General features: G+C 42.1%; 1 protein-coding gene and 1 non-coding gene across 2 annotated transcripts in view; both read left to right on the top strand.

The window, feature by feature from the left end:
• Nucleotides 1-21,498, top strand: part of LOC140733768 (PC3-like endoprotease variant B) — a 2,072,848-nt gene that overhangs the window by 1,279,348 nt on the left and 772,002 nt on the right. The window contains 2 exon segments of the mRNA XM_073057521.1: nucleotides 5,468-5,640; nucleotides 15,777-15,998. Of these exon segments, the coding sequence (XP_072913622.1) occupies nucleotides 5,468-5,640; nucleotides 15,777-15,998 (395 nt within the window).
• LOC140733813 (U1 spliceosomal RNA) lies at nucleotides 9,947-10,108 on the top strand. Its single transcript, XR_012100372.1, has one exon. It is a non-coding gene; the product is annotated as a U1 spliceosomal RNA (small nuclear RNA).

A 21,498-nucleotide genomic window follows, 5' to 3' on the forward strand; every position in this document is an offset into this window, starting at 1 on the left:
TCTAGCAAATCCAATAACTCTGCACACAACTGTACTGGATTTACAGTCAATAAGATTTCTTTGCACATGTAGCTGAAATTGTTTACTTATCTTAAATGTTAATCTTGCATTCTGGGACTAAAATTAAATGTGAATACAACGGATTCGTAGGAATTCAGGGCAACACACACAAAATTCTGAAATTCTGAAGAATGAGGAGGGTTCTCATTGAAACCTTTCAAATGTTGAAAGGCCTAGACAGAGTAGACATGGAAAGGATGTTTCCCATGGTGGGAGAGTCCAGGACAAGAGGGCACTGCCTCAGGACAGAGGGGCACCCTTTCAAAACAGAGATACAGAGAAATTTCTTCAGCCAAAAGTTGGTGAATTTGTGGAATTTGTTGCCACATGCACCTGTAGAGGCCAGGTCGTTGGGTGTATTTAAGGCAGAGATTGATAGGTTCTTGATTAGACGTGGCATCAAAGGTTATGGGGAGAAGGCCAGGAAATGGGGTTAAGAAGGAGGTAAAAAAGGATCAGCTGTGATTGAATGGTGGAGCAAACTCGATGGGCCTGATGGCCTGATTCTGCTCATATGTCTTAACTATATAACAATTACTGCACGGAAACAGGCCATCTTGGCCCTTCTAGTCCATGCCGAACGCTTACTCTCATCTAGTCCCACTGACCCGCACTCAGCCCATAACCCTCCATTCCTTTCCTGTCCATACACCTATCCAATTTTACTTTAAATGATAATACCGAACCTGCCTCTACCACTTCTACTGGAAGCTCATTCCACACAGCTACCACTCTCTGAGTAAAGAAATTCCCCCTCGTGTTACCCTTAAACTTTTGCCCCCTAACTCTCAACTCATGTCCTCTTGTTTGAATCTCCCCTACTCAATGGAAAAAGCCTATCCACGTCAACTCTATCTATCCCCCTCAGAATTTTAAATACCTTTATCAAGTCCTCCCTCAACCTTCCATGCTCTAAAGAATAAATATCTAACTTGTTCAACCTTTCCCTGTAACTTAGGTGCTGAAACCCAGGTAACATTCTAGTAAATTTTCTCTGTACTCTTTCTATTTTGTTGACATTTTTTCTATAATTCGATGACCAGAACTGTACACAATACTCCAAATTCGGCCTTACCAATGCCTTGTACAATTTTAACATTACATCCCAACTCCTATACTCAATGCTCTGATTTATAAAGGCCAGCATACCAAAAGCTTTCGTCACCACCCTATCCACATGAGATTCCACCTTCAGGGAACTATGCACCATTATTCCTAGTCTTATGGTCTTATTGTCTTAAATGCTGGAGGAACTCAACAGGTCAGGCAGCATCTATGGAGAGGAGTAAACAGTTGATATTTTGGGTCGAAACCCTTCATCATCACTGGAAAGGAAAGGGGAAGACACCAAACTAACAAGGTGGGAAGGAGCGGAAGGAGTACAAGCTGGCAGCAGGTAGATGAAACCAAGTGAGGGGGAAGGTAGGTAGGTGGGAGAGAAGGGACGAAGTGAGAAACTGAGAGGTGATGGGTGGAAGAGGTAAAGTGCTGCAGTAGAAGGAATATGATAGGAGAGAAAAGTGGAACATGAAAGAAAGGGAAGGTGAAAGTGATAGGCAGGTAAGGAGAAGAGAAGGCGTAAGAAGGGAGCCAGACTGGGGAATGGAAAATTATATTATAATTGTTGTTTTGGTATTGGATGGAAAACAGTTCATTTGGTCTGAACTATGATATTTATATTTGGCTTTATACACCAACTGTATGTTCGAGGTCTTTTGTTGCTGTAGCTCATTCAAGGTTCGTTGTGCTGTGCATTCAGAGATGCTCTTCTGCACACTACCGTTATAACATGTGGTTATTTGAGTTACTGTCCCCTTCCTGTCAGCTTGAACCAGACTGGCCATTCTCCTCTGACCTCTCTCATTAACAAGGGGCTTTGCTCACAGAACTGCTGCTCGCTGGATGGGTTTTGTTTCTTGCTCCATTCTCTGTAACTCTAGAGACTGTTGTGCATGTAATCAAGTCACCCTCTTTGGTACCAAGAATCATTCGACAGTCAAAGTCACTTAGATCACATTTCTTTCCCATTCTGATATTTATCTTGAACACCAATTGAACATCTTGACCATGTCTGCATGCTTTTATGCATTGAATTGCTGCCACATCATTGGCTGATTAGATATTTGCATTAACAAGCAAGTGTATATGTGTACCTAATAAAGTGGCCACTGGGTGTACATTAACTTGCAAACAGCTCCTGTATCTGAGTGTGTGTTACAGTGAAAGTCACACGTTAGGATAATGCCAATGCAATAAATGCTCAGGGCAATAAGTAACGTATCGTAAAAAATGGAATTGGCTATGTTCCCAGCTACTCACCATTTCTCCTTCCTGCCACATGATCTGTATGAACAGTCAACATATTAGCATATAACATACATTCATTATCATATAAATGATAAACCCAACCATTTGGAGTTGTCTATGTGTCACTAAGTACACTAATCAAACAGTAATGGTGCAATCCATCTGAGTAACTCTCCAATGTAAAACCATATGCCAGCTTGTTAGCAAATATATATGGGAGCTTTTAATTCAGCCTTATATTGACGTAAATATAGTCATACCAACTCCCCTATGGACAGTCTCAAACCCTGTTGTGAAAGGAGGAGTCTAGGACAATCTCATCCAGTTAAACCCAAAGCTACAGAAACACTAACAGAAGCTCCAAAGACCTTATCCCTGGGAGAGTGAGGATCTTTGAAGATGGGCTACACCTGTCCTATTTGAAAGATTGTCCTAGGACAGAAGACTCTAATGAACTGCTGTCGGCAGTCTATGCCCTCAATGGGCTAAGAGGAAGCAGGTATTAATACCAGTTAACAAGCTTGAGTTTGAGCAACAATAATTCGAAGTTGGCAGGATGAACTAAGGTTGGGAAGTGATTGTGGAGAACATCAAGAGGTTCTTCATCGTTAGAGATGTTCAGAAATCAAAAGTGTGTCAAGGGGAATTGTGTCAACTCTAGAAAAGAGTGGTACCTCAAGCAGATAGTCAAAGCCATTTGGCAGAATGCATCATCGCCAAAATGTATCCCACAGGACACTAGTGTTTGATTCTCTTTTGTTAGAGATTGGCCAAACAGTTTAATTTCAAATACAGTCAACAAGCCTTTGTGGTTTAAAATATATTGTAGCTAGTTAAGGAGCGCTTCCCAAGACAGCAGCATCCATCGTCAGGGAGCCCCTCACTCCAGGCCATGTTCTTCTGTCACTCTGCCATGGGGCAAGACGTACAGCAGCTTCATCACCAGGTTCAGGAACAATTATTACCCTACAACTATCAGGTTCCTGAACCAGAAGGGATAACTTCACTCACCTCAACTCTAAACTGATTCTACAACCCGCAGACCCACTTTCAAGGTGTCTTTACTCAAGTTCTCAGTATTATTACTTACTTAATAACTTACTGTTATTTTCAATTTGCACACTTTGTCTTCTTTTGTACATTGGTTGTTTGTCAGTCTTTGTGTATTGTTTTTATTGTGTACAGTTCTGGTCACCAAATTATAGGAAAGATGTCAACAAAATAGAGACAGTACAGAGAAGATTTACTAGAACGTTACCTGGGTTTCAGCACCTAAGTTACAGTGAAAGATTGAACAAGTTAGGTCTTTATTCTTTGGAGCATAGAAGGTTGAGGGGGGACTTGATAAAGGTATTTAAAATTATGAGGAGGATAGATAGAGTTGACACTTTTTCCATTGAGAGTAGGGGAGATTCAAGCAAGAGGACATGATTTGAGAGTTAGGGGGCAAAAGTTTAAGGGTAACACGAGGGGGAATTTTTTTACTCAGAGAGTGGTAGCTGTGTGGAACGAGCTTCCAGTAGAAGTGGTAGAGGCAGATTCGGTATTGTCATTTAAAGTAAAATTGGATAGGTATATGGACAGGAAAGGAATGGAGGGTTATGGGCTGAGTGCAGGTCAGTGGGACTAGGTGAGAGTAAGCGTTCGGCACGGACTAGAAGGGCCGAGATGGCCTGTTTCTGTGCTGTAATTGTTATATGGTTATATGGTTATTTTGATTCTGTTGTATCAAAAGTAGTTCGTGCCTTATGAGCCCGATTGAATTTTTTGTGGATGTGACTAAACACATTGATGAAGGAAGAGCAGTAGATGTAGTGTATATGGATTTCAGCAAGGCATTTGATAAGGTAGTCCATGCTAGGCCTATTGAGAAAGGAAGGAGACATTGGATCCAAGGGGCATTGCTTTGTGGATCCAGAATTGGCTTGCCCACAGAAGGCAAAGAGTGGTTGTAGACGGGTCATATTCTGCAGGGAGGTCGGTGACCAGTGGTGTGCCTTAGGGATCTGTTCTGGGACCCCTACTCTTTGTGATTTTTATAAATGACCTGGATGAGGAAGTGGAGGGATGGTTTAGTAGATTTGCTGATGACACAAAGATTGGGGGTGTTGTGAATAGTGTGGAGGGCTGTCAGAAGTTATAGCGGGACATTGATAGGATGCAAAACTGGGTTAAGAAGTGGCAGATGGAGTTCAATCTAGATAAGTGTGAGGTGGTTCATTTTGGTAGGTCAAATATGATGGCAGAATATAGCATTAATGGTAAGACTCTTGGCAGTGTGGAGGATCAGAGTGATCTTGGGGTCCGAGTCCATAGGACACTGAAAGCTGCTATGCAGGTTGACTCTGTGATTAAGAAGGCATATGGTGCATTGGCCTTCATCAATAATGGGATTGACTTTAGGAGCCGAGAGGTAATGTTGCAGCTATATAGGACCCTGGTTAGACCCCATTTGGAGTACTATGCCCAGTTCTGGTCACCTCACTACAGGAAGAACGTGGAAATCATGGAAAGGGTGCAGAGGAGATTTACAAGGATGTTGACAGGATTATGAGAATAGGTTAAGTGAACTCAGCCTTTTCTTCTTGGTGTGGTGGGGTATGAGTGTTGACCTGATAGAGGTGTATAAGATGGTGAGAGGCATTGATCATGTGGATAGTCAGAGGCTTTTTCCCAGGGCTGAAGTGGTTAGCACGAGAGGGCACAGTTTTAAGTTGCTTAGAAGTAAGTACAGAGGAGATGTCAGAGGTAAGTTTTTTACGCAGGGAGTGATGAGTGCGTGGAATCGGCTACCGGTGACAGTGGTGAGGCGGATATGATAGGGTCTTTTAAGAGACTTCTGGATAGGTACATGGAGCTCAGAAAAATAGAGGGCTATGGGTAACCCTCGGTAATTTCTAAAGTAAGTACATATTCAGTACAGTATTGTGTGCTGAAGGGCCTGTATTGTGCTGTAGGTTTTCTATGTTTCTATGTTTCTATTTCTTTGTCTGCAGTGAATGCCTGCAAAAAATGAATCTCAAGGTCGCATAAGGTGACATGTACGTACCTTGATAATAAATGACTGACTATAAACTAAAAAGCATGTTTTACATGACAGGTATTCGCTTGTTGGGCGGTCTTATTACGGACGCTACAGAAGCCACAGCTTTCACTTACAACAACGATTACATTGACATCTACAACTGCTGTTGGGGGCCAACAGATAATGGCAAGACTCTGGGTGGACCAAAGAAACTTGGCCAAAAGGCCTTGCAGTTTGGAGCAAGAAAGGTAATCTGATTATTCCAAGGCAACAGAAAATTAAGTTCTGTGTATTTTCTTTAGTTTGAAGGGATTTGCATTGATTTCCAAAGATGACTGTCAATTAAGCTACCAGGCAAATCCTAAAAAATCCCATGGACCCCACTGTTACCCTCTCCCACCCTCCGACCTGCCCACCTCTTGTATTTTCCACGCTTTAATTCCTGCTTCCTTCCCTTTAATCCATGTCCACTGTTCTCTCTTTTTAGGTTCTTTCTTCTTTATACACAAGTGTACATAGGTTCTTGATTGGACATGGCATCAAAGGTTACAGGGAGAAGGCCTGGAACTGGGATTGAGCAGGAGATAGAAAAAAAGGATCAGCTATGATTGAATGGTGGAACAGACTCAATGGGCCAGATGGACTAATTCTGTTCCTATGTCTTATGGTCTTATGGTCTTAAGTGATTCTGCAGATGCTGGAAATACAGAGCAACATGCACAAAATGCTGGCAGCATCTCGGAAGAGGAATAAACGGTCATCATTTCAAGCCAAGACCCTTCATTAGTACCTAATTCTTCTGCCCTTTACATCTTGCACTTATCACCTCCCATTCTCACTTCATCCCCTTTTAACCCCTTCCCCATCTTTCCCCATCACAAACAGGGGTCTTCTTTGGTTGCAGTGGGTGACCATGACACCTCCTGTGCCTAGTCATGACCTTTGCTCTCCCCAGAGAGCTGCAGAGCCACCTTCCCAGCCATCGGATCTCACTGTAGATCTCATCCGCCAGAGATTACTTCATGTTAGGATTGGCATGTCCCTAAGGTAATATTACAAGAATTAAATTAACAAATAATAAAGTGCATTTATGATACGTTAAAAAGTAAACAGCATAATGTTACTGGCTCTTTGTTCACTTTGGATCCAAAATATTTTGAAATACTAGGCTAGTAGATTTACAAAATGCTTCAGGTCAGAAAGTTTCGAAAAAGAATTATGGTCTAATATGCCATTGCACATTTGCTTGTGTCCCATGAAATGAAGTGGAACAGTTTGAGATGTTGCAGAAAAAAGGTGATTTGTAAATGTATGATTTATTTATTTATTGAGAAACAGCGCAGAATAGGCTGCTTTGGCCCTTTGAGCTGCAGTACCCAGCAATGCCCCAGTATAATCCAAGGCAAATCAGGGGGCAACTTACAATGACCAATTAACCTACCAACTGGTACGTCTTTGGACTATGGGAGGAAACCGGAGCACCTGGAGGAAAAGTATGCGGTTCATAGGGAGAACATACAAACTGCTAACAGGCAATGGCGGGAATTGAACAGATATCTGTGGTACTACAAAACATTGTGCTGACCACTATGCTACCAAGCCGCTCCCAGTTATGGTCAAATAATGCCAGAGACCAAAAATCTTGCCATCAGTGAAATCCCAAAGCCTAGGCAAATATATTTGATTTGCTATACTGACTAAAAATTTGATATTTATTTAACCAAATTTCAGGAAGTTTCCAAGGTTCTTTTATTTTGATGGAACGTTTAGCTTTTGATATTAAAAAAATTGAACTGATCTAGTATTAAATTGTTACAGATCCATAAACCTAACCGATACATTTTCTGCTGGTGAAGAGTGTTACGTGCAACTTTGATAAGTAATCTACATTCAGTGGCCACTTAATTATCTCCTCTATCTAATAAAGTGGTCACGCAGTGTATGTTTGTGGTTTTCTGTTGCAGTAGCCCATCCACTTCAAGGTTTAATGGTTTGTGTGTTCAGAGATGCTCTTCTGTACATCAGTGTTATAATGCATGTTTAGTTGAGTTACTGTCATCTTCCTATCAACTTGAACCAGTCTGGCCATTCTCCTCTGACCTCTCTCATTAACAAAGTGTCTTCGCCCACAGAACTGCTGCTCACTGGATTTTTTTTTTTGTTTTTCACACCATTTTGTATGGGTTGTGAATCATTTTATGAAGTGCCATATGGTAAACTCTTTAAATTGTTCTCGACATCAGACAATGATTGTACTTTAAATGATGTTGCACAAATGGCAGCATTACTACTTGCTCCATGAACAAATTAAAAAATACTTAAATGATCCCAAAGGATAGTTGGGGACCTAAGTCACCCCAACCACAATCTATTGAGAAAGTAAGGAGGCATTGCTTTGTAGATCCAGAACTGGCTTACCCACAAAAGGCAAAGAATGGTTGCAGATGGGTCATATTCTGCATAGAGGTCGGACACCAGTGATGTGCCTCAGGGATCTGTTCTGGGACCCTTACTCTTCGTGATTTTTATAAATGACCTGGATAAAGAAGTGGAGAGATGGGTTAGTAAATTTGCTGATGACACAAAGCTTGGAGCTGTTGTGGATAGTGTGGAGGGCTGTCAGAGGTTACAGTGAGATATTGATAGGATGCAAAAATGGGCTGAGAAGTGGCAGATAGAGTTCGACCCAGATAAGTGTGGGTCATTTTGGTAGGTCAAATATGATGGCAGAACATAGTATTAAAGATAAGAATCTTGGCAGTGTGGAGGATCAGAGAGATCTTGGGGTCCGAGTCCATAGGACACTCAAAGCAGTTGAGCAGGTTGACTCTGTAGTTAAGAAGGCATATGGTGCATTGACCTTCATCAATCATGGGATTGAGTTTAGGAGCCGTTGCAGCTATCTAGGACCCTGGTCAGACCCCACTTGGAGTACTGTGCTTAGTTCTGGTCACTTCACTATAGGAAAGATGTGGAAACCATAGAAAGGGTGCAGAGGAGATTTACAAGGATGTTGCCTGGATTGGGGAGCATGCCTTACGAGAAGAGGTTCAGTGAACTTGGCCTTCTTTCCTTGGAGCAACGCAGAATGAGAGATGACCTAATAGAGGTGTATAAGATGACGAGAGGTATTGATCGTGTGGAAAGTGTAGACTTTTTCTCAGGGCTGAAATGGCTAACACAAGAGGACACAGTTTTAAGCTGCTTGGAAGAAGATACAGAGGAGATAGCAGGGGTAAGTTTTTTACACGGAGAGTGGTGTGTGCGTGGAATGGGCTTCTGGCAACGGTGGTGGAGGCGGATAAGATAGGGTCTTCAAAGAGACTCCTGGGCAGGTACATGGAGCTTAGAAAAACAGAGGACTGTGGGTAACCCTTGGTAATTTCTAAGTTAAGGACATGTTTGGCACAGCTTTGTGGGCCGAGGGGCCTGTATTGTTCTGTAGGTTTTCTATGTTTCTGTGTATTCCAGCTGCTACTATCTGGAAAGCAGTACTGCAGCATAAAAGCCAGGCCCAACGGCTCTGGGACAACTTCTTCCACCAGGCCATCAGACTGATTAATTCACACTGATATGAGTGTATTTATTATAAATTACTATGATTGCATATTGCTCATTTAGATGGAGATGTAACATAAAGATCTTTGCTCCTCATGCATGCGAAAGGCATAAGAAATAAAGTCAATTCAGTTCAATAGTTCATGTTGTTGCTTTACAAATAGAGTCTGTGATGTAAATGGAAGTCCAGTTTGATTTGGATAGCAATCCTTCCTACAGTGAGTCATACAGTATATAATCACAGTACGTGTGGCACATGGCCAAGTGGTTAAGGCGTTCGTCTAGTGATCTGAAGGTCTCTAGTTCGAGCCTTGGCTGAGACCACACATTGCTCTGCGATGACACCGGTGCCAAGCTGTATGGGTCCTAATGCCCTTCGCTTGGACAGAATCGGTGGTGTGGAGAGAGGAGACTTGCAGTTTGGGCAACTGCCAGTCTTCCATAAAACTTTCCAAGGCACAAATCGATAGTCTAGCGAGACTAACAGAGGCCTACAATCGCAGTACACCATGTCAGACAGGATGGGAGGAACGGTCTCTTCGTTGTATTCAGTAGCCTCCTGTACAACGGCTCTTTAATGCAAGTAACTAATAAGCTGATCATGTGCCAGCAGCTCAATGCACAAAGCATGCAGACATGAACAAGAGGGCTCAGTTCTTACTCAGACCAAACTTCAGAATTGGGAAGTGGCTTTGCATGTGACGATAGGCTGGTTTGAGTATCTCGGAAACTGCCAATCCTCTGAGATTTTCATGAAAATATTTAGAGTTTAGAGAGAATGGGTGTCAAAAAAAACAAATAAAAATTAGTGAGCGGCAGTTCTTTGGGCGAAAGCACCTTGTTAATGAGAGAGGCCAGAGGAGAATGGCCAGACCGGTTCAAGCTGACAGGAAGGCAACAGTAATTCAAATTACACTGCATAACAACAATGGTGTGCAAAGACTCTCTGAATGCATAACATGTCAAACCTTGAAGCGGATGGGCTACAGCAGCAGAAGACTTAACTGGCAGGGAGCCGTTGGTGATCAAGAGAGCTGAGGTTCCAGGACGAGGGTTTCCCATTACGCTTCAGATGTGCTGACGGCTGCGGTATTCCCGAATGCAGGATGCTCGGTTGCATAATTTGTGGTAGTGAGGGACTGCATTTGCATTCTCCCCCGAAAAAAGAAAAAAAAGACTACGCTCATTCCATACTGTGCATAGGTGTTAGGTAAGTATAAAATAATTCTGTCAAGCAGAGATGCTTTCAAAAATAATGAAATGAAAAGTTTCTCAATATTAGAAAAACTATAAAGAGCAGTAAATGGTAAAAACTAAATCAAGTCAATATTTGGTGTGACCACCCTTTGCCTTTAAAACTTTATTAGTTAGCTGTTGTGTAGTTTTATGAGAAATTCAGCTGGTAGGTTGTTCCAAGCATCTTCCGCAGACATTGACTGTTTTGCTTGCTTCTGTAATCCCAGACAGCCCAATGCTGTTGAGATCAGAGAATTGTGGAGGCCATGCTATCTGAAGCCATCGGTATGACATCTAAAACTTCGACATAGTTGTGTGCTAGAGAGTATATTGACTGGTTGCATCACAGCCTGGTATAGAAATACCAATGCCTTGAATGGAAAATTCGTCCATCTGTAGTGGATATGGTCCAGTCTACCACAAGTAAAGCCCTCCTCAAGTGAGCACATCTACATGAAAGGCTATCGCAGAATAGCAGCATCCATCATCAGAGATCGCCATCACTCAGATGATGCTCTCTTCTTGCTGCTGCCATCAGGGTGAAGGTCCAAGAGTCTCAGGGCTCGCACCACCAGTTTTAGGAACAGTTACTACCCTCCACCATCAGGCTCTTGAACAAAGGGGATAACTTCACTCAATTTCTCTTTCTCCATCATTGAAATAATCCCACAACCAATCGATATAACCATATAACAATTACAGCACGGAAACAGGCCATCTTGGCCCTTCTAGTCCGTGCCGAACGCTTACTCTCACCTAGTCCCACTGACTTGCACTCAGCCCATAACCCTCCATTCCTTTCCTGTCCATATACCTATCCAATGTTTTTTTAAATGACAATATCCTGAATGGTCCTGACAAGGTCCTGAAAGGTGAGTTTAGGGAGCTAGTTGCCAAGTTAAAGGACAGGACCTCCAGGATAGCAATCTCAGGAAATACCTGGAAATATGATGTTGTAGCTATTAGTGAAACATGGTTGCAGGAAGGGTGTGATTGGCAATTAAATATTCCTGGATTTCGTTGCTTCAGGTGTGATAGAATCGGAGGGACAAGAGGGGGAGGTGTTGCATTGCTTGTCAGTGAAAATATTACAGTGGTGCTCTGGCAGGATAAATTAGAGGGCTCGTCTAGGGAGACAATTTGGGTGGAATTGAGGAATGGGAAAGGTGTAGTAACACTTATGGGGTGTATTATAGATCACCTAATGGAGAGCGAGAATTGGAGGAGCAAATTTGCAAGGAGATAGCAGATATTTGTAGTAAGCACAGGGTTGTGATTGTGGGAGATTTTAATTTTCCGCACATAGACTGGGACGCCTGGGAAGACTGGGAAGGTGACAATAAATCCGAAGGGTTTCTACAGTTATATTGATAGCAAAAGGATAGTGAGGGATAAAATTGGTCCCTTAGAGAATCAATGTGGACAGCTATGTGTGGAGCCAAAAGAGATGGGGGAGATTTTGAACAATTTCTTTTCTTTGGTATTCACTAAGAAGAAGGATATTGAATTGTGTAAGGTAAGGGAAACAAGTAGGGAAGTCATGGAAACTATGACAATAGACAATAGACAATAGATTGTAGGTGCAGGAGTAGGCCATTCGGCCCTTCTAGCCAGCACCGCCATTCACTGTAATCATGGCTGATCATACACAATCAGTAACCACTTCCTGCCCTCTCCCCATATCCCTTGACCCCGCTATCTATAAGAGCTCTATCTAATTTGCTCTTGAATGCATCCAGAGACTTGGCCTCCATTGCCTTCTGGGGCAGAGCATTCCACATATCCACCACACTCCGGGTGAAAAAGTTTTTCCGCATCTCTGTTCTAAATGGCCTACCCCTTATTCTTAAACTGTGGCCTCTAGTTCTGGACTCACCCATCAGCGGGAACATGCTTCCTGCCTCCAGTGTGTCCAATCCGTTAATAATCTTATATGTTTCAATCAGCTCCCCTCTCATCCTTCTAAATTCCAGTGTATACAAGCCCAGTCGCTCCAATCTTTCAACATATGACAGTCCCGCCATTCCGGGAATTAACCTTGTGAACCTACGCTGCATTCCCTTAATAGCAAGAATGTCCTTCCTCAAATTTAGAGACCAAAACTGCACACAATACTCCAGGTGGGGTCTCACCAGGGCCCTGTACAGCTGCAGAAGGACATCTTTACTCCTATACTCAATTCCTCTTGTTATAAAGGCCAGCATGCCATTAGCTTTCTTCACTGCCTGCTGTACCTGCATGCTTGCTTTCATTGACTGATGTACAAGAACACCTAGATCTCATTGTACTTCCCCTTTTCCTAACTTGACTCCATATAGATAGTAATCTGCCATCCTGTTCTTGCCACCAAAGTGGATAACCTCACATTTATCCACATTAAACTGCATCTGCCATACATTTGCCCACTCACCCAACTGGTCCAAGTCACCCTGCATCCTCATAACATCCTCCTGACATTTCACACTGCCACCCAGCTTTGTGTCTTCAGCAAATTTGCTAATGTTACTTTTAATCCCTTCATCTAAATCATTAATGTATATTGTAAACAGCTGCCGTCCCAGCACCGAACCTTGCGGTACCCCACTGGTCACAGCCTGCCATTCCGAAAAGGACCCATTAATCACTACTCTTTATTTCCTGTCAGCCAGCCAATTTTCAATCCATATCAGTACTCTGCCCCCAATACCATGTGCCCTAATTTTGCCCACTAATCTCCTATGTGGGACTTTATCAAAAGCTTTCTGGAAGTCCAGGTACACTACATCCACTGGATCTCCCTTGTCCATTTTCATAGTTAAAGAGTTAAAGACGATTAAAGAGGAGGAAGTACTGGTGCTTTTAAGGAATATAAAAGTGGATAAATCTCCAGATCCTGACAGGATATTCCCTAGGACCTTGAGGGAGGTTAGTGTAGAAATAGCAGGGGCTCTGACAGAAATATTTCAAATGTCATTAGAAAAAGGGATGGTGCCGGAGGATTGGCATATTGCTCATGTGGTTCCATTGTTTAAAAAGGGTTCTAAGAGTAAACCGAGCAATTATAGGCCTGTCAGTTTCACGTCAGTGGTGGGTAAATTAATGGAAAGTATTCTTAGAGGTGGTATATATAATTATCTGGATAGATAGGGTTTGATTAGGAGCAGTCAACATGGATTTGTGTGTGGAAGATCATGTTTGACAAATCTTATTGAATTTTTTGAAGAGGTTACGAGGAAAGTTGACGAGGGTAAAGCAGCGGATGTTGTCTATATGGACTTCAGTAAGGCCCTTGACAAGGTTCCGCACGGAAGGTTAGTTAGGAAGTTTCAATCATTAGGTATTAATATTGAAGTAGTAAAATAGATTCACCAGTGGCTGGATGGGAGATGCCAGACAGTAGTGGTGGATAACTGTTTGTCAGGTTGGAGGCCGGTGACTAGTGGTGTGCCTCAGGGATCTGTACTGGGTCCAATGTTGTTTGTCATATACATTAATGATCTGGATGATGGGGTGGTAAATTGGATTAGTAAGTATGCAGATGATACTAAGGTAGGTGGCGTTGTGGAAAATGAAGTAGGTTTTCAAAGTTTGCAGACAGATTTAGGCCAGTTAGAAGAGTGGACTGAGCGATGGCAGATGGAGTTTAATGCTGATAAGTGTGAGGTGCTACATTTTGGTAGGAATAATCCAAATAGGACATACATGGTAAATTGTAGGGTATTGAAGAATGCAGTAGAACAGAGTGATCTAGGAATAATGGTGCATAGTTTGCTGAAGGTGGAATCTCATGTGGATAGGGTGGTGAAGAAAACTTTTGGTATGTTGGCCTTTATAAATCAGAGCATTGAGTATAGGAGCTGGGAGGTAATGTTAAAATAGTACAAGGCATTGGTAAGGCCAAATTTGGAGTATTGTGTATAGTTCTAGTCACTGAATTATAGGAAAGATGTCAACAAAATAGAGTACAGAGAGGATTTACTAGAATGTTACCTGGTTTTCAGCACCTAAGTTACAGGGAAAGATTGAACAAATTAGGTCTTTATTCTTTGGAGCGTAGAAGGTTGAGGGGGGACATGATAGAGGTATTTAAAGTTATGAGGGAGATAGATAGAGTTGACATAGATAGGCTTTTTCCATTGAGAGTAGGGGAGATTCAAACAAGAGGACATGAGTTGAGAGTTAGGGGGCAAAATTTTAAGGGTAACATGAGGGGGAATTTCTTTACTCCGAGAATAGTAGCTGTGTGGTAGTAGTTGTGTAATAGTAGCTGTGTAATAGTAGCTCATCAACAATGAGCTTCCAGTAGAAGTGGTAAAGGCAGGTTGACAGGAAAGGAATGGAGGGTTATGGGCTGAGTGCCGGTCGGTGAGATTAGGTGAGAGTGAGCATTCGGCACGGACTAGAAGGGCCAAGATGGCCTGTTTTTGTGTTGTAATTGTTATATGATTATATTGAACCTGCCTCTACCATTCCTACTGGAAGCTCGTTCCATACAGCTACCACTCTCTGAGTAAAGAAGTTCCCCCTCATGTTACCCCTAAACGTTTGCCCCCTAACTCTCAACTCATGTCCTCTTGTTTGAGTTTTCCCTACTCTCAATGGAAAAAACCTATCTATGTCATCTCTATCTATCCCCCCTCCCATAATTCATTGATTCTGTTATAGTTATTATTCTATAGATTTGTTGAGAATGCCCACAAGAAAATGGAATCTCAGGGTTGTATATGGTGACATACTGTATATAAACTTTGATAATAAAATTTACTTTGAATATTGAAACCATATAAAAAATCTTGGGTGCCTAAGACTTTTGCACAGTACTTTACACCCAGTGCCAACTTTATTTGGTATAGGAGGTACCATTAATCTGGCCACTGAGTCTATGTGTCATCATAAAAAAGGCAAGATAGAGTCTATACTTCCTTAGAAGTATTTTAAGAATAAGTTTAAGAAGAACACACAAAGTTCTACTCTTGAAGCTATTTTATCAGGTACACTCTTTTACATAATACAGTGGCCACTGAGTGTATTTTAATCACACTGCCACAGTAACATACAGGTTTGTATGACGCTATTACAGCACAGGGCATCAGAGTTCAAAGTTCAGTCCTTATGTTTTCTGTTAGGAGCTTGTACGTTCTCCCCATGGAATATGTGACTTTCCTCTGGGTGCTCCGGTTTCCTTCCACAGTCAAAGATGTACAGGTCAGTTAATTGTCATTGTTGTTCCTTTCTGAGCCTTGTGTTACATCAGGCAGCAACCTTCTTTAGCATTTTTGACTGTGTTTACAAGGCTGCGTTGTTAGCTCAATGCTCACCTGAGCACAGATGGACAGCACGTAAGGAACCGGCTGGATTCAAACTCAAAACACTAGCCTTGAAGTACTGTGTATGTCACAACACCACCAGCCCACTAGTAGGTTAACTGGTCATTGTAAATAGTTTCATGTTTAGTTTAGGGTTGAATCGGAGGTCGCTGGGTGGTGTGGCTTGAAGGGCCGGAATGAACTATTCTGCACTGTGTCTCTAAATAAAATAAAATATTTTCTACAGTCACTTTATGTGAACAGCAAATTAATCATGATCCTTAATTTTTTTTTACTGATACCAGGGACGTAAAGGCAAGGGAAGTATTTTCATCTGGGCGTCTGGCAATGGTGGCTTGTTCAACGATCATTGTGGAGCAGATGGATTTGTCAACAGCATCTATACCATTCCCATTGGTGCAGTCACACAGGAGGGTCTTCCAGCAATTTATACAGAACCTTGCCCCGCTCTCATGGCTGTTACTTTAAATGGAGCCACCAAAGAAATTCTGAATGATCTTCCTTTGGTATGTTGCAATACAATTAAGTCATTTTGCTTATGACATGCATAGTGATCACATTTGAAGAGGAAGTTAATTTAAGTGAAACACAATTTTACAACATCTTGGCACAATATTGATGGCCTAAAACCAGAAGATATCCTCAATAGGTATCATGTTGTGTACACTTCAGCTTCAAATCACTGTCTTAGAACACCACATAACAGCACATCAACAGATGTGCTACAGACGTAGACACCATTCCAATCCATATACCAATCCAAATTTCTCTTGAAATTAATCCTACATCCACCGCTTGTGCTGGCAGCTCATTTCACACTCTCACGACCCTCTGAGAGAAGAAGTTTCCCCTCATGTTCCCATTAAATTTTTTGCTTTTCACCCTTAACTCATGACCTCTAGTTGTAGTTTCACCCAAGCTCAGTGGTAAAAGTCAGCTTGCATATACACTTACTCTATCTATACCCATTGCAAATTATGTAGTTTTGCAGAATGGTTAACCATAATGTGCAAAAGAAAACAAACTGTGCAAATACAGGAAAAAATAATAATAATAAATAAATAAGAAAGAAATATCAAAACATGAGGTGAAGAGTCCTTGAAAGTGATTGTTGATGAGAATGAATGACCTAAAATTATTTGAGAAAGAAAGGATTTGAAGAACAAACATGAAAAAACTCTGCAAAGCTGGAAATCCAAAAGAAAACAGATTAAATGCTGGAGAAACTCAGCAAACTAGGCAGCTTCTATGGAAAAGAGCAAATAGTCATGTTTCAGGCTACACTCTGATGAAGAGTCATGGCCCAAGATGTCGTCAGTTTGCTCCTTACCATTTGAAGAACAAGATCTCGGACCGCCGAGAGATTTACTGATTTACTGTAGCAGCAGTGATCTTTACTTCCTGAAAGTTTCCAGAGCCTATATTACCTGCAGTTAAGAAACTTGGATCCCACAAATGGTGTCTCTGTAAAATCCAAAATTCACTAGAAGAAAAAGTAATCCAACATTAGTTCATGTTCAAATTCAAGTTTACTGTCATTCAACTGTACACCTATACAGCTGAACAAAACAATGTTCCTCTGGGACCAAAATGCAAAATCCAGTACATACTCAGCGGTATCGTCATAAATAATGTGTACCGGGTGTTTGCAGGGTGTTTAGACGTCGCACTACCTGGGGGGAAGAAGCTGTTGCTCAACTTAATGGTCCTTGCTCTTATTCTGCGGTACCTCCTGCCTGGTGGTAGGAAGTGAGAAGGATTGTGGAGATTAGTGTTCTCTCTCAGACCAGCATCTCCAGTATTGTGTCCATAATTACACTCAGATGCTTTGGAGGCCGACACGTTATCTACAACTTACCCTTTATTCCATCTGTATCTTATGTTAGATAGTAGCATGAACACTAGGGGATTTTTAATCCCAAGTGTTCTAACATCTATCATGGTTGCCACGTTAGTGTAGTGACAGATTGAAGTGTCCGAGTTTGGACTTCATTTCTGCTGGTGCCTGTAAGGACCTTGTATATCCGCAAGACCATCAGATATAGGAACACCATTAGGCCATTTGGCCTATTGAGTCCGCTCTGTCAATTCATCATGGCTGATCTATTTCCCTCTCACCCCCAGTTTCCTGCCTTCTCCTCGTGTCCCCTCATGCCCCGACTAATCATAAGACCATAAGACAAAGGAGCAGAATTTGGCCATTCAGCCCATCGAGTCTGCTCCACCATTTTATCATGAGCTGATCCATTTGCCCATTTAGTTCCACTCCCCCACCTTCTCACCATAACCTTTGATGCCCTGACTACTCAGACACCTATCAATCTCTGCCTTAAGTACACCCAATGACTTGGCCTCCACTGCCGCCCGTGGCAACAAATTCCACAGATTCACCATCTTCTGGCTAAAAAAATTTCTTCACATCTCTGTTCTGAATGGGCGCCCTTCAATCCTTAATTCATGCCCTCTTGTACTAGACTCCCCCGCCATGGGAAACAACTTTGCCACATCCACTCTGTCCATGCCTTTCAACATTCGAAATGTTTCTATGAGGTCCCCCCTCATTCTTCTAAACTCCAAGGAGTATAGTCCAAGAGTGGTCAAACGTTCCTCATATGTTAACCCTCTCATTCCCGGAATCATTCTAGTGAATCTTTTGTGAACCCTAGAGAATGTAATCAAGAGCCTATCAACCTCTACTTTAAAAATACCCAATGACTTCCCTGTGAACACATGCGTCTCCTCTGGGTGCTTCAGTACCTCTTTTCAAAGACGTATGGGTTAACAGGGTAATGGATCATTGTAAATTGTCCTGTGATTCAGCTGGGGTTGGAAAGGGCTGTTCTGCCCTGTATCTCTAAATAAAATAAAGAAAATAAACTATTTCCTCTTTATCTCTCACTTTGCACTACATTGTTTATATAATTAATGCTGATAGTTTCATCAGACTAATTCTTGATCCCAGGATTTAATCAGCTTACCGTCTTATCTACCTGAAATTAACTTCGGTGATTAAACCAGCATTCATCATTTGAGAAAATAAATAAGCATTCAACTTTGTTGTGATGTCATTCTTAGTGTAATTTTCTCAGTGATATGTTGATTCACATATTTGTGAATAACTCCACGTGCTCTTGTTCTTTTCATCTTCACCAAAACAGAAATCATTAAAAAAGAAATAAACTTAGTTCAGAATAGGAGTTCCCAACCTTTTTTATGCCATTAGATAGATAGATAGATAGATAGATAGATAGATACTTTATTCATCCCCATGGGGAAATTCAACATTTTTTCCAATGTCCCATACACTTGTTGTAGCAAAAACTCATTACATACAATACTTAACTCAGTAATAATATGATATGCATCTAAATCACTAACTCAAAAAGCATTAATAATAGCTTTAAAAAAAAAAGTTCTTAAGTCCTGGCAGTTGAATTGTAAAGCCTAATGGCATTGGGGAGTATTGACCTCTTCATCCTGTCTGAGGAGCATTGCATCGACAGTAACCTGTCGCTGAAACTGCTTCTCTGTCTCTGGATGGTGCTATGTAGAGGATGTTCAGGGTTTTCCATAATTGACCGTAGCCTACTCAGCGCCCTTCGCTCAGCTACCGATGTTAAACTCTCCAGTACTTTGCCCACGACAGAGCCCGCCTTCCTTATCAGCTTATTAAGACGTGAGGCGTCCTTCTTCTTAATGCTTCCTCCCCAACACGCCACCACAAAGAAGAGGGTGCTCTCAACAACTGACCTATAGAACATCATCAGCATCTCACTGCAGACATTGAATGACGCCAACCTTCTAAGGAAGTACAGTCGACTCTGTGCCTTCCTGCACAAGGCATCTGTGTTGGCAGTCCAGTCTAGCTTCTCGTCCAACTGTACTCCCAGGTACTTGTAGGTCTTAACCTGCTCCACACATTCTCCATTAATGATCACTGGCTCCATATGAGGCCTAGATCTCCTAAAGTCCACCACCATCTCCTTGGTCTTGGTGACATTGAGACGCAGGTAGTTTGAGTTGCACCATATCACAAAGTCCTGTATCAGTTTCCTATACTCCTCCTCCTGTCCATTCCTGACACACCCCACTATGGCCGTGTCATCAGCGAACTTCTGCACATGGCAGGACTCCGAGTTATATTGGAAGTCAGATGTGTACAGGGTGAACAGGACCGGAGAGAGTACGGTTCCCTGTGGCGCTCCTGTGCTGCTGACCACTGTGTCAGACCTACAGTCTCCCATCTGTGAGAATATTAGTTTAAACATAGAAATTTACAGCACATTACAGGCCCTTCGGCCCACATTGTTGTGCCAACCATGTAACCTACTCTAGAAACTGCCTAGAATTTCCCTACCGCATAGCCCTCTATGTTTCTAAGCTCCATGTACCTCTCTAAGAGTCTCTTAAAAGACACTATTGAATCCACCTCTACCACCTTCGCTGGCAGTGCATTCTATGGACCAACCAGAGGTGTGAAAATCTTAACTCTGACATCCCCTTGGTACCTACTTCTAAGCACCTTAAAACTGGGCCCCCTCATATTATCCATTTCAGCCTGGGGAAAAATCCTCTGGCTATCCACACGATCAAAGCGTCTCATCATCTTATACCCCTTTATCGCAAAGGGATATCTTGCTGCAAATTATGCAGCACAACACTATTACAGTTAGTCAACAGGGCTCAGTCTGAAACTGAATTACAGCACAGTGGCCCAGGTTCAATTCTGCCACTGTCTGTAAGGAGTTTGTACGTTCTCCCCATGAACTTGTAGGTTTCCTCCGGGTACTCCCATTTCCCCCCGCTTTTCCCGCTAATTAGTCACATTGGTTACACAGTGGGAGAGTCTAGGATTAGAGAGCACAGCTTCAGAATACAATGACAGAGATGACGAGGAATTACTTCAGCCAGTGGAATCAATGGATGGCTATACAGACCAAATCATTGGGTATATTTAGAGCCGAGATTGATAGATTCATAGAAGGACATCAAAGGTTATGGGAAGAAAGCGGAAGAATGGAGTTGAGAAGGATAATATATCAGCCATGATAGAATGGCAGAGCAGACTCAATTCGCTGAATGGCTTAATTCTGCTCCTAGGTCTTATGGTTTTATGGTCTAATGCCTATTGCCTGCCACTTCAATTGTCCATCCCACACCCCATCTGACCAACACCTCATCTTCTGTCCAGGCAACATCGCGGCCTTTCAAATTCCATGTCAAACTCGATATTTTTCACTGCCTTTCCTGAGGCAGTGAGAAGTGTAGACAGAGTCCATAGAGGGGAGGCTGGTTACTGAGTCTCTGCAGTTTCTCGTGATCACTTGCAGCACAGTCGCTATACCAAGCAGTGATGTATCAGATAGGATGCTTTCTATGGTGAATCGATAAACAGTGGTGAGAGTTGGGAGAGACACGTCAGATTTCTGTAGCCCCCTGAGGAAGTAGAGGTGTCGATAAGCTTTCTTGCTGTGATACCTATATCAGTCTGATCCCTCCACCCTGCTATTGTGAGTCATACTAAAGGCCTCTACCTCGGAAGGAAAATTGCTGTCTTCCTCACCAAATTAATATCATGAGGGTGGCAGGGTATGTGCAATTATGCTAATAGATTAGATTTACATTACTGAAGAACATAGCTCTTTGCACATTGAAGAACCTTTAGTTAAGTCACATTTTAGTTTATATTTCAACAAATATTATCATTAATTAATTAATTAATTCTCCGATTTCCTCCAAAGTCTAAAGGGTTGGTAGGTTAATTGGTCATTGTAAATCGTCCTGTGATTAAGCTGAGGTTAAATCGGGGGATCGCTGGGCGCCACAGCTCAAAGGGCCAGAAGGGCCTGTTCCACGCTGTATCTCAATCAATAAATAAACTAGAAAGAGACTAGAGAAGATTTTGTGAACAGGCTACTCATTCTCATTCTTAGAAAACAGTCCACACTAAAAAAACTGCAAAGAGCTTATTATGGCAGAGAAAGTTAGAAATCATTTTACTTTTTG

This window comes from Hemitrygon akajei, chromosome 9, assembly GCF_048418815.1.
Source record: "Hemitrygon akajei chromosome 9, sHemAka1.3, whole genome shotgun sequence".
NCBI lineage: Eukaryota > Metazoa > Chordata > Chondrichthyes > Myliobatiformes > Dasyatidae > Hemitrygon > Hemitrygon akajei.